This window comes from Toxotes jaculatrix, chromosome 8, assembly GCF_017976425.1.
Source record: "Toxotes jaculatrix isolate fToxJac2 chromosome 8, fToxJac2.pri, whole genome shotgun sequence".
Taxonomy (NCBI): domain Eukaryota; kingdom Metazoa; phylum Chordata; class Actinopteri; family Toxotidae; genus Toxotes; species Toxotes jaculatrix.
The window spans coordinates 29454297-29467166 of record NC_054401.1 but is presented as its reverse complement, the minus strand read 5'-3'; the positions used below and the strand labels follow the sequence as shown (position 1 = coordinate 29467166).

At 41.5% G+C, this 12870-nt stretch overlaps 2 protein-coding genes across 2 annotated transcripts; both read right to left on the bottom strand.

The window, feature by feature from the left end:
• Positions 1 to 5880: 5880 nt before the first annotated feature.
• Positions 5881 to 6756, bottom strand: LOC121186017 (putative nuclease HARBI1). Its single transcript, XM_041044597.1, has 4 exons — positions 6749 to 6756; positions 6547 to 6658; positions 6356 to 6467; positions 5881 to 6257 (listed from the first exon to the last, which is right to left on the bottom strand). The coding sequence occupies exons 1-4, from the start codon at positions 6754 to 6756 to the stop codon at positions 5881 to 5883; spliced, it is 609 nt and encodes a 202-aa protein (XP_040900531.1).
• Positions 6757 to 8949: 2193 nt separating this feature from the next.
• LOC121186016 (putative nuclease HARBI1) lies at positions 8950 to 10252 on the bottom strand. The gene is given in 5 exon segments (XM_041044595.1): positions 8950 to 9326; positions 9426 to 9537; positions 9617 to 9729; positions 9815 to 10144; positions 10147 to 10252. Coding segments are annotated over 5 exon segments (1038 nt in total).
• Positions 10253 to 12870: the final 2618 nt, after the last annotated feature.

Here is a 12870-nt window from a genome sequence, read left to right as displayed (position 1 = left end):
TCTTCTCCTGTCTCCAGTTTAACCACCAACCAGCAACTAACACATACACATGGTTGATTGGCATTGGTGGGTAGAAGCCATATGTGTACTGGCTCTCTGCTCTCACATATCATTCAGTGACTGCACCACTCATCGAGTAGACAAACCAGTCTTTTAGCGTTGAAACCACAGGAGTCACTCTGTTTGTGGCATATGAAAATGTATTGTTGAGATAAATCGTTTCAGTGTGTGGATAGTTTTAGTGTCATCATACTCCCTGTAGCTGGCTACATTAACATAAATCACTGACAGAGGGATGCTTTGCATGGGTGCAGATTGTAAGACAGGCCTTCACATGACACATGCATGAAGTGGCTTGGATGAAATGAGGCAGTATATCCAGTGTTATGTAATAACCCAATATAAGTTATGCAGGGCCATGTACTGTGCACAGAAATGTACAGAATACAGTGTATCGAATAGGAATGTGTTTGGGTCGGTGTGAAATGAACACTGTGCAAAGGAACATTATGCAAATCAACCACCGCAATGAGCATGCTCATCATTGGGTAAGACATAAACACTACCACATGTTATCAACATAAACAACAACAGTGCAAGAGTTTATGCAAATGTGTTTTGACATTGGACAAGTAAGAGATTCTTCAGTGCAAACGTTAGGGATGTAAGGAGGGAGGTTCTGGTCACAGATGAGTTTGATCTTGGCGATATTTTAATGATGATGATGAAAATAATTGTGAAGGAGCATCTGTAACATTCAACATCATTTCAACACTAGAATGTATTCATGTGCCTTGTTATTAGGAACTTTTCTTGCTCATACCCCAGGTAAATGCCTCAGTCCTACAAGACCAAAAAGCAAAAATTAAACATATCTTCTGAATGCAATAAATGAAAACATACAAATAACATACATTCACCAAACACTATTAGAACATTTGTGCACCAGCTTATTCAAGCAATGAACCAAACAGCCAGTTATGTGGCAGCGGCAGATACAGGTCAGGAGCTTCAGTTCATATTCACATCAAACATCAGAATGAAAACGTGGTCTCAGTGACTTTGTCATGATTGTTGGTGCTAGACGGGCTGGATTCAGTTTTTCTGAAACTGCTGATCTCCTGGTATTTTCACACACAAAAGTCTCTAGAGTTTAACAAAAACCATCCAGTGACCAGCAGTGACCAGCAGGCTATGCTAACTCAGATAACCACTCTTTACAACTGTGGTGAACAGAAAAGCTTCTCAGAATGAACATCACATCCAACCTTGAGGAGGATGGAATACAACAGCAGAGACCACATCAGTTTCCAGTCCTGTCAAGAACCAACACTAATGAAGACCACTGAAGGCTGGAAAACCCTTTAGCCTTGTCTGATGGATCTGGATTTCTGCTGAGGCCGCAAATGTATCTACAGTCAAGGCTGGTGGTGGTGGTGTGACGGTGTGGGGAATGTTTTCTTGATTCACTTTGGGCTTTAATACCACACATTGTACATAGGTTTCCTTTCTTTCTTATTCTATTTTATTTTACCTAAATACTTATCTGTACATAAGTTTTACTATTCTATTTTTTTTAATCTTTATTTTTACTTAATGGCTCACTTGGTGAAAGAGAAACAGAATTTCGATTTGTCTATATGTCCTGCATATATAGTGAATTGATAAAAATCTTTTGAATCTTAATATTTTGAATCAATCATGGTCTGTAATGCTGAGTCTATAAAACAGGCCAGGACCCAAAAGCAGACAGGTTAGCAGTTCTCAACATTTTAATCACAATAGTCCAAAAAGAAAAAAAAAAGGAAGACAAGAGAGAGGAGGGATTCCAGGGCGGCAGGGCTGGATCGGTAGCAACGGCGTAGTGAAGGCAGGAGGACGGAGACCGAGGAAGACTGCAGAGAAAAAGAGCACGGGGGTTAGTTTGAGGGAGAGTGAGTTGGTCCAAAAAACAGGTAAGCAAATCCACAAAAGTTTTCCACAAGAAAGAGCACAGAGAAGTAGTCACCACTGGAGATGACGAAACGATCTGGTGAGGGAAGACAGGACAGCCAAGCCTCTTCTGACTTTGCGGGGGGGAGACTGATTGCACCCCAATTGCGCACAGGTGAGCGCAATCAGCCTGAGCAGGAGGGTGGAGAAGAGAGGCGCCGCCCCGGAATCCACTGCCTGAAAAAACACACCCACGCCAAGAACACACACACCCACACAGAAGAGAGAAAAGAGAAAAAAACCAAGACAGAAAAACCCCAGAAGCAGCCGAGCTGCCTCATGACATTCATCCCTTTATGGCCACAGTTTACCATTTACTTCCAGCAGGATAATGCTCCATGTCACAAAGCAAAAGCCGTCTCAAACTGGTTTCATGAACATGACAGTGAGTTCAGTGAAATTCAGTGGCCTCCCCAGTCTGCAGACCTGGATGCAGTAGAACACCTCTGGGATGTGTTAGAACAGGAGATTGGTAGCATGAACGATATGATGAATCATGTCAACATGGAGTGGAACCTCCAAGAGTATGTTTCCAAAATCTGGTGAATCCTCGACAGTAAAGGGAGGAACTACTTAGTGTCAGTGTGGTGTTCCTGGTAAAGTGTTCACTGAGTGTATAGTATGTGCAGTACACAGAAACTATTTGAAAACACACATACTATAACACAGCAGGAGACTTGTTGCTGTTGTACTTGTGGAGTACACACACACACACCATCGTGGTGCCAGTACACAGTGGCGGTGTGGTATACCCTTGAGTGACCTCCTGGGGATGTTTATGGACTGAGGCCTGGGTCATGTTCTCAGTGTTGTGTGGGAATCACACGCTCTGTGAGGTCACCGGCCAGCTGACCATGGAAAACATCTCTGACGTCTGCAAATAAAGGGAGGAGGCGTGTAGGGCTGTTGCTGCACTGATCACACTCACTTTAAAGTGTGCCATCCCAGAGAACAACACAGTGAATTTGGAGGTTAGCTTGGTAGAATTCATTAAATAAATTCACCAAATTGAATCTGTTCATTTTGGATTATTGGTCAATCAGTTTGGTGCTCTGTTTTGTGTGGTGTTGTGCTCCTGACCTGTGAAGATATATGAGCTCCATGAGGATCATGGGTAATAGTAGCAGTAATAGTATTTAGTGCCAGTCAAGGTCTCTCAGAAACAAAGTTAAAACCCTTATGATAATATATATGGTAGGCTTTAATGCTGATTAACTGGTTACTTTCAGTTACTTTTACTTTCTATACTGTTAAGTTTAGCTGCCAACTAAATAATATATTTTAATCACATACCTGAATGAAGTAAATAAAAGAAGATTTGTATTTAAATCTCACTTTTTTCGGTGGGCAGGATGGACTAGGACATCTACATCCTGTCTGTTCTCAGAATCAGCAGCTGCCAGTCCTTTCTCTCTGCACAGTGTTTGCTTTTATCTTCTTACATTCTGAAGTGTACACACAGGAGGGCACAGGTTCAAGGCAGCACAAAGGCAGTGAAAACTCTACATAATTGCACCTGTGGATGTATAGATAACATGAAGCCTCGCTCTCACCATTGCACACTGTGTCCCTGTTTTTCCACATAGCCTATTTTTCAGTTGGTTTTAGACAATATAAAGCGAAGATTAATACTATTTTGTGTTATTTTCTGTGATATCAGTTTTCTGTGGCCAGTTACGATAAGCAAATCTGCTTTCATATTTAAACTGCAACAGAATAATGTTTGTTTAAACTTTAACATTTATAAGAAACACAAGTGCCGAATGAACACTAGTTCCCATTATTCATAAACCTAATAACACACTTGGTTGCAATATTCTTCTTTTCTGTATCAAGAAGGCCAACTGCTTTTGTGATAGTTACAGCTGGGGATATGCAACAGTGCATATAAAAAGTGGTAAAAGCCTACAGTGTAGCCTACCAGCTGTTTTGTCTCAGTGTCTCCATCTGTCTGTCGGTTGGAAGCCAGCATAATAGAACTAGAGGTAAACAGGAAGAAGCTAAGAGAAGTCTGAGCTCAAAGTATGACAGAGAGTGTTCCTCGTATAGATAACACAGATATCAGTAATCCATTTCTTCAGAGTGGAAAACACAATCATATACTGTTATTGATAGAAAGAGAAACCTTCTCCTGATTGACTAATCCCAGTGTTGATTGGTTTTCGCACAGCCATTGACTTACTGGGGCCGATTTCATGAAGGAGGTTCAACAAACTCTGAGTATGAGTGTTAACCCTGAGTTGACAAACCCTGAGATGAAAAACTCTGAGTTTCCTGTTTCAACACAGCTGATTCACATTAGTTTTGTCAACTCTGAGTATGTTGACTCCGAGTCAAGCGCGTGCACCACGACTATAAATAAGCCATCATCAATGGAGCCCCGATTCCTTGATTCACCATGGAAGCGGGATCAAAACGAAAGCGCTCAACATTTTTTTCACCCCCGGAGCTTGAAATTTTGATGGAGGCATACGGTGAATATGAGCATATTTTCCGGAAAAAAAGCAACACAGTGGCAGCGGCAAAAGATAGAGAAAACGCATGGGAAAAAATCACTGCTCGAGTCAATGCGTAAGTTTTGTTTTTAATCACTCATAAAATATTGCATGCAAAAAATGCTGTTGGCCCCCTGTTCATGCAGGTGCAACCCAGGGGGCGAAAAACGGACTTGGAGGCAGTTGAAAATGAAATATAAAAATATAATTCAATCAGGTGAGTTGGAAATATAACATGCCTGGTTGTATCTCACTTTGGTAACATTTGATATGTCTATTTCAATTTAATTGTAATTCAATTTTCAATTTTTATTTATATTTTTAATTTATTTATTGAATACTGTAACAGCTCTTTCAGTCCTGCATGATGTTTTCACACATTATGCCCCCTGTAATGTTTCATTAATTAATGTGGTGAAGCTAACATTTGACTCCTGCCTAGCCAACAGAAAGAGGGCAGAGGCCCGTAAAACAGGTGGAGGACCTGCACCACCACCTCTAACAGAGGCAGAGGAGAGGGCCCTTAGCCAAACAACAGGAAGGCCCATGGCTGAGGGAATCCCAGGGGGCAGCTCATCTGAACCAGTCAGCCCTGAGGACACAAGTGCCTTCATAACATGTAACAAGTCCACACTTCTATATTGTTTTTTTTTATGAAGCCTCTTTTAGATGCAAAAGCTGTTTGTTCCTGAATCCAATAGATTCTGAGGGAAGTCTCCACCTATTGGAGCCTCATGTGGCCCAACTCCAGCCTGTTGTAAGTACCTCAACACACCATAACCCCATAACCAATAGTGGTATAAAGTTCACAAAATGAAATGCTTGACTTCAAAGGATGACGAACATGAAGATGAGGACACTGTGTCTGCTGTCACAGACAGGCCCTCAGAGGTATCATATTAGATCAGCATTACATGTACATGTGACTTTCTTGTATGGATTTATATTGACATGGAAGCTAACATATTCATCCTTTTTTAACAGAGCATAACTGGACAGCATGAAGAGGGTCCATCAACTTCTGCAGAACAAATGAATACAGTGAGAGTTTCAGTGAATAACAGAGTTTAATTCTGTATAATTGACTGTGTTGAACAATATTCTTGTGGATTTCCAGTTACCAGTCAAGGAGTTATACAAAATTCATCTACTTAAACAAATCGAAAAAACGGACAAGGAAATGTTATATCTGGACCGCCAGATCCAAAAGGCACATCTGGAAATCGAGATACTTAAACACAAGCTGGAGGTGTGTGTGTAGTCAGAGGTAAATTTAATGTATTATTAGAGCAATATGAAAAACTAACAGAAAAATGTTCTCTTTGTCTCTGTCTGTCTGTCTGAAGACTAAATAAAATGAACGTGTGACAGTGGTATTCTGTGTGGCTGTAATTTAACATGGAAAATGGTTGTTGCAGATCAGATCTCTGATTGCCCTTCCATCCTGATTTTCTGGGAGCTGGATGGGGTCCTCCTCAGTGTCTTCTATTTGTAGGGCAGGGTGTTGCTCTCCTCTAATAGTTGCAATGTTATGGAGAATAACACATGCCACAATTATGTCACAGGCTCTCTCAGGGGTTACTCTGAGATGACGTAAGCACTGGAAACGGGCTTTCAACAGGCCTATAGTCATCTCTACCCTGGCTCTCGTCCTGCAGTGTGCCACATTGAAGTGCTGCTGGGGTCCTGGTTGAGGGTCTGGGTAAGGGGTTATAAGATTTCGTTGGCAGGGGTAACCCCTGTCACCCAGAAGGAAGCCATGAATCTCTCCTGCAAGTGAAGTCACATTTTTTACTTCTGATATTTTTCTCAGAAAAATTAGACAAAGATCTTTGCGGTGACAAACAGCAATGTTTCAGACCACTTACCACGTTCCAGTCTATTGCTTATTGTAGACTCTCTATATATGCGGGAGTCATGCACAGACCCGGGCCACTTGGCTTCCACATTTGTGATAATGTGTGCTGCATCACAAATGATCTTGACAGTACAGAAAATGAGACAAGTTAGTTGAAATATTTGTGCTCTGACATTTAAAAGTAGTAGTCAATGTATGTACCTGCACATTGATGCTATGGAAGGACTTCCTATTCACATAATCTCCTTCATTTTCTGAAGGAGCAGTGATAGGAATGTGGGTGCCATCAATGCAGCCAATCACATTGGGAAATCTTAAAAGACTTTCAAATTATTGCTCCCAGAGGTCACAGCAACATGATATTGACAGAAAAGTTATTAATCATTTAAAATTATTTACCTGCAATCCCATGGAACTCTTCTTTGATGGCTCTCACAGGTTTGTGTCCGGGAAAAACAACAAAAACTGATAAAAACCGCTTCAGAGCGAGGCACACCTTTCTTATAGCCCTGCAAACGGTTGCTTTGCTTATGTGTTCTGCATCGCCGATATTATAAAGAAAACTTCCATTTGCAAAAAAACGTAGAGCAATGCAAAGTATTTGTTCAGTGGTGAGTGCACGTCCACGGTGGGTGATGTGAGTGATGAGAGGGCGGATGAGGTTGTGAATGTATTGCAGTGACTGTAACGAAAAACGATAACGTTCAAATAAAAAGTCGGGAGGATATGAAAACGTATCCAAACGTGGACGGAAAATCCTCGCCCGAGGATTGGGCGAGGATGGGCTTAACTTACTCCTTGACTTACCCCTATCTCGGGGTTAATTTACCTCCCTTATTGAAACGGTTAACTCTGGGTTTCCCTCATTTCAGGCTTAACATACTCAGAGTTTCCACATAACCTGCTTCGTGAAATCGACCCCTGGGGTCGATTTCATGAAGGAGGTTCAACAAACTCTGAGTATGAGTGTTAACCCTGAGTTGACAAACCCTGAGATGAAAAACTCTGAGTTTTCTGTTTCAACACAGCTGATTCACATTAGTTTTGTCAACTCTGAGTATGTTGACTCCGAGTCAAGCGCGTGCACCACGACTATAAATAAGCCATCATCAATGGAGCCCCGATTCCTTGATTCACCATGGAAGCGGGATCAAAACGAAAGCGCTCAACATTTTTTTCACCCCTGGAGCTTGAAATTTTGATGGAGGCATATGGTGAATATGAGCATATTTTCCGGAAAAAAAGCAACACAGTGGCAGCGGCAAAAGATAGAGAAAACGCATGGGAAAAAATCACTGCTCGAGTCAATGCGTAAGTTTTGTTTTTAATCACTCATAAAATATTTCATGCAAAAAATGCTGTTGGCCCCCTGTTCATGCAGGTGCAACCCAGGGGGCGAAAAACGGACTTGGAGGCAGTTGAAAATGAAATATAACATGCCTGGTTGTATCTCACTTTGGTAACATTTGATATGTCTATTTCAATTTAATTGTAATTCAATTTTCAATTTTTATTTATATTTTTAATTTATTTATTGAATACTGTAACAGCTCTTTCAGTCCTGCATGATGTTTTCACACATTCTGCCCCCTGTAATGTTTCATTAATTAATGTGGTGAAGTTAACATTTGACTCCTGCCTAGCCAACAGAAAGAGGGCAGAGGCCCGTAAAACAGGTGGAGGACCTGCACCACCAACTCTAACAGAGGCAGAGGAGAGGGCCCTTAGCCAAACAACAGGAAGGCCCATGGCTGAGGGAATCCCAGGGGGCAGCTCATCTGAACCAGTCAGCCCTGAGGACACAAGTGCCTTCATAACATGTAACAAGTCCACACTTCTATATTGTTTTTTTTATGAAGCCTCTTTTAGATGCAAAAGCTGTTTGTTCCTGAATCCAATAGATTCTGAGGGAAGTCTCCACCTATTGGAGCCTCATGTGGCCCAACTCCAGCCTGTTGTAAGTACCTCAACACACCATAACCCCATAACCAATAGTGGTATAAAGTTCACAAAATGAAATGCTTGACTTCAAAGGATGACGAACATGAAGATGAGGACACTGTGTCTGCTGTCACAGACAGGCCCTCAGAGGTATCATATTAGATCAGCATTACATGTACATGTGACTTTCTTGTATGGATTTATATTGACATGGAAGCTAACATATTCATCCTTTTTTAACAGAGCATAACTGGACAGCATGAAGAGGGTCCATCAACTTCTGCAGAACAAATTAATACAGTGAGAGTTTCAGTGAACAACAGAGTTTAATTCTGTATAATTGACTGTGTTGAACAATATTCTTGTGGATTTCCAGTTATCAGTCAAGGAGTTATACAAAATTCATCTACTTAAACAAAATCGAAAAAACGGACAAGGAAATGTTATACCTGGACCGCCAGATCCAAAAGGCAGATCTGGAAATCGAGATACTTAAACACAAGCTGGAGGTGTGTGTGTAGTCAGAGGTAAATTTAATGTATTATTAGAGCAATATGAAAAACTAACAGAAAAATGTTCTCTTTGTCTCTGTCTGTCTGTAGGATATAAGGAAGACTAAATAAAATGAACGTGTGACAGTGTGGTATTCTGTGTGGCTGTAATTTAACATGGAAAATGGTTGTTGCAGATCAGATCTCTGACTGCCCTTCCATCCTGATTTTCTGGGAGCTGGATGGGGTCCTCCTCAGGGTCTTCTATTTGTAGGGCAGGGTGTTGCTCTCCTCTAATAGTTGCAATATTATGGAGAATAACACATGCCACAATTATGTCACAGGCTCTCTCAGGGGTTACTCTGAGATGACGTAAGCACTGGAAACGGGCTTTCAACAGGCCTATAGTCATCTCTACCCTGGCTCTTGTCCTGCAGTGTGCCACATTGAAGTGCTGCTGGGGTCCTGGTTGAGGGTCTGGGTAAGGGGTTATAAGATTTCGTTGGCAGGGGTAACCCCTGTCACCCAGAAGGAAGCCATGAATCTCTCCTGCAAGTGAAGTCACATTTTTTACTTCTGATATTTTTCTCAGGAAAAATTAGACAAAGATCTTTGCGGTGACAAACAGCAATGTTTCAGACCACTTACCACGTTCCAGTCTATTGCTTATTGTAGACTCTCTATATATGCGGGAGTCATGCACAGACCCGGGCCACTTGGCTTCCACATTTGTGATAATGTGTGCTGCATCACAAATGATCTTGACAGTACAGAAAATGAGACAAGTTAGTTGCAATATTTGTGCTCTGACATTTAAAAGTAGTAGTCAATGTATGTACCTGCACATTGATGCTATGGAAGGACTTCCTATTCACATAATCTCCTTCATTTTCTGAAGGAGCAGTGATAGGAATGTGGGTGCCATCAATGCAGCCAATCACATTGGGAAATCCTAAAAGACATTCAAATTATTGCTCCCAGAGGTCACAGCAACATGTTATTGACAGAAAAGTTATTAATCATTTAAAATTATTTACCTGCAATCCCATGGAACTCTTCTTTGATGGCTCTCACAGGTTTGTGTCCGGGAAAAACAACAAAAACTGATAAAAACCGCTTCAGAGCGAGGCACACCTTTCTTATAGCCCTGCAAACGGTTGCTTTGCTTATGTGTTCTGCATCGCCGATATTATAAAGAAAACTTCCATTTGCAAAAAAACGTAGAGCAATGCAAAGTATTTGTTCAGTGGTGAGTGCACGTCCACGGTGGGTGATGTGAGTGATGAGAGAGCGGATGAGGTTGTAAATGTATTGCAGTGACTGTAACGAAAAACGATAACGTTCAAATAAAAAGTCGGGAGGATATGTAACGTATCCAAACGTGGACGGAAAATCCTCGCCCGACGCAATCGCAGTTCTCTGCGAATCAGTCTTGCTTCTTCATCAGTCGGGTCTTCCAGAAAGGGACATGCCATTTTAAGCAGGTTCTATGAAGACTCAATTATAAGGAAACGGTTCAGCTTTTATGTACTCCAGGGGAGGAGTCAGAAACAAACTCTGAGTTTCTGGAATAAAACCTGCTCCCAACCAGGTTATGTTCACAGACTAAGTTACCATGGTAACAGACTCCGAGTACGAGTTACCTCGCTTTATGAAATGGGCTTAACTTACTCCTTGACTTACCCCTATCTCGGGGTTAATTTACCTCCCTTATTGAAACGGTTAACTCTGTGTTTCCCTCATTTCAGGCTTAACATACTCAGAGTTTCCACATAACCTGCTTCGTGAAATCGACCCCTGGTGTTCAGTTAGTGTGAGCTGCAGCTGAACAGCTCCAGTAAAGAAAGAAAATACTAAATAGACTGATATTTGTAGTTAAAGTCACACTATAAAACCTGCCACCTGGTTTTATTATTAAGGGACCTCTAGTAGCCGTAGTGATTATGAAGGAAGCAAAGGAGGAAGTCAGGTGATTCAGCATAAAGAGCAACAAAGTCCAGGTTAGGAGGAACTTGAGGTGGATGGTTGGGATGACAAAACACAGAACTTTGACACAGCACAAGCTTAGCTCAAGTGGAAACCCACCACGACGTCACCCATTGGCTTGTCAACTGTTGTTTTGAAGCCTTGGGTTTGGCAATTTGATTGTCGCCATCTTCGTTTTTTGGAGCCAGAAGTGACCATAATTGGATAAGAGGGCTGGAGTTTGGGACGAGTGAGAGGCTGCTCTGACTGTGAACCTGTGGACACTGGACACAGCCACCTATTCAGCCACCTGACTGCACCAGGCTCTCAGCTGCGCCATGCTAAAATGCTAGCAAAGTTAGCATATGTATTTGAGGTAAAGTTCATTGCCAACTAAGTAATCTTAGTAGCTAATAGCATTTATGTCCACATTTAACAAATATTACATATATGAAGAATAACATTGTGTCATGACTAGCCCCTATGGGGGCTGTTTTCTGAGCCCTTGTTTGTTTTGAACCCTTTTGTGGACTCTTGGACTCTTGTTTGGTTTAAGTTTTGTTTATAGTTCTTGTTTTATTTTGAAACCACAGCCCTTGTGTATCTTGTCTTGTTCTACTTCCTGTCTTTGTCTTGTTTCCCGCCATCTGTGATTGTCTGCCCCGCCCTAATTGGTGTCACCTGTTCCCTATTACTGAGTGTATATATTGTCTGCATCTCCCTTTGTTCTTTGTCAGTTCGTTTTGCCTCTTGTCATTGTCTTTTGTCTCTCGTCATGGTCTCCCTAGTCAGGTTCTGTATTTATTTGTCACTTTGTTTCTTGTTTGGTTTTTGCTCCTTGTTCAGTCTTTCTCCTCGCTAAGAGTGATTTTGTGTTCACATTTTGTATTTTTGTTTCTTTGCCTTATTCCCCGTTTGGGTGATCCCATCCATATTTTGCTACTTTGTAAGAATAAAAACTATTATTTTTGATTTTGTGTGTGGGGTCGCGCGTTTGGGTCCAAGTCCTTGCTCAAGCAGTGACACCTTGTAGGCTAATGTTATACTAGCTTCAGTTACAGGTTACAGGGTACACAGCATAATGATGGGTGTAAGCTGACTGTGTGTCATCACTCACAGATGCAGGTGGAATATTGACAACAAGACCAACAAAAGGGTTGTAAACAGTAATAAGGCTACACACAGTATGTTTATTGGGTACTTTATCCTTAGGGTGGAAGTTCTGCCTCAGGCTGTTGCTGGGTTTGAAGTATAAAGAGATGTGGTGTTTGTAAAAAATCCTCCTGATTTTCTCAGATATTCCTGCAACATAAGGAATAACAGTGTTGCGGCATTTATGGCCCTTCTCCTAACTGTATGCTTTGGGTCTTGTTGTGGTTTTGATCAATGTCCAGTTGGGTAAACGTGCTTCCCTTACATGTTGTTGTTCCTTTTCCTTCCCCCCTGTCCTTGTTGGCATGTTCTGGGCCCAATGGTGTCAGGTTCTGATGACCCCCAGCTTGTGCTCCAGTGGGTGGTGAGAATCAAATACTGATCTGTGTTTGTGGGTTTCCTGTATATGTCAGTGCCGAGGCTTCTGTCCTCCTGTACATCACAAAGTCCAAGAAGGCCAGACAATTTTCTCTGTGGGGTGTCCCTGGGTAAGTAAGGGGCATAATTCACACTGTGATATTATTTGGGATGCTAACATTATTCAGAGCATCTAAGAAAAAATGCACCAATTTTGGAGTGCATTGTACACATTATGCTTAACCCAAAATTACATATAAAGTGTATTTTAAATGGAAACCATTAAGGAAACAAACATTTACTTACCAAAAACCAGGATACCAGGATCCTATGAGGGTCTTTTAGTATAGCTAACTGAAGCACATGTCATAATTACAACTGTGAAAAATTCCAACTTCCCTGACAAACAAAGAGAAATAACAGTAATTACAGCACAACTGAATCTAAACAATGTACTCATGTTGACCAGTGAATGACCCCTCTGGCTTCATCCAAATGGCCTCTCAGTCACTCCAGACCAAGAATGTCAATCAAACCGGCCATGCCCCCAAATATACCTCTCTTTGAGGCCTAATATGTAATTAATGAGGGATTTATTTTCAGAAGGACCAACAGCACA

Coding starts and splice junctions, on each gene's coding strand:
- LOC121186017 (XM_041044597.1), bottom strand. Junction 6,468..6,546: donor TCCATAGCATCAATGTGCAG/GTACATACATTG, acceptor TGTACTGTCAAG/ATCATTTGTGATGCAGCACA. Junction 6,258..6,355: donor AAGCAATAGACTGGAACGTG/GTAAGTGGTCTG, acceptor CTTCACTTGCAG/GAGAGATTCATGGCTTCCTT.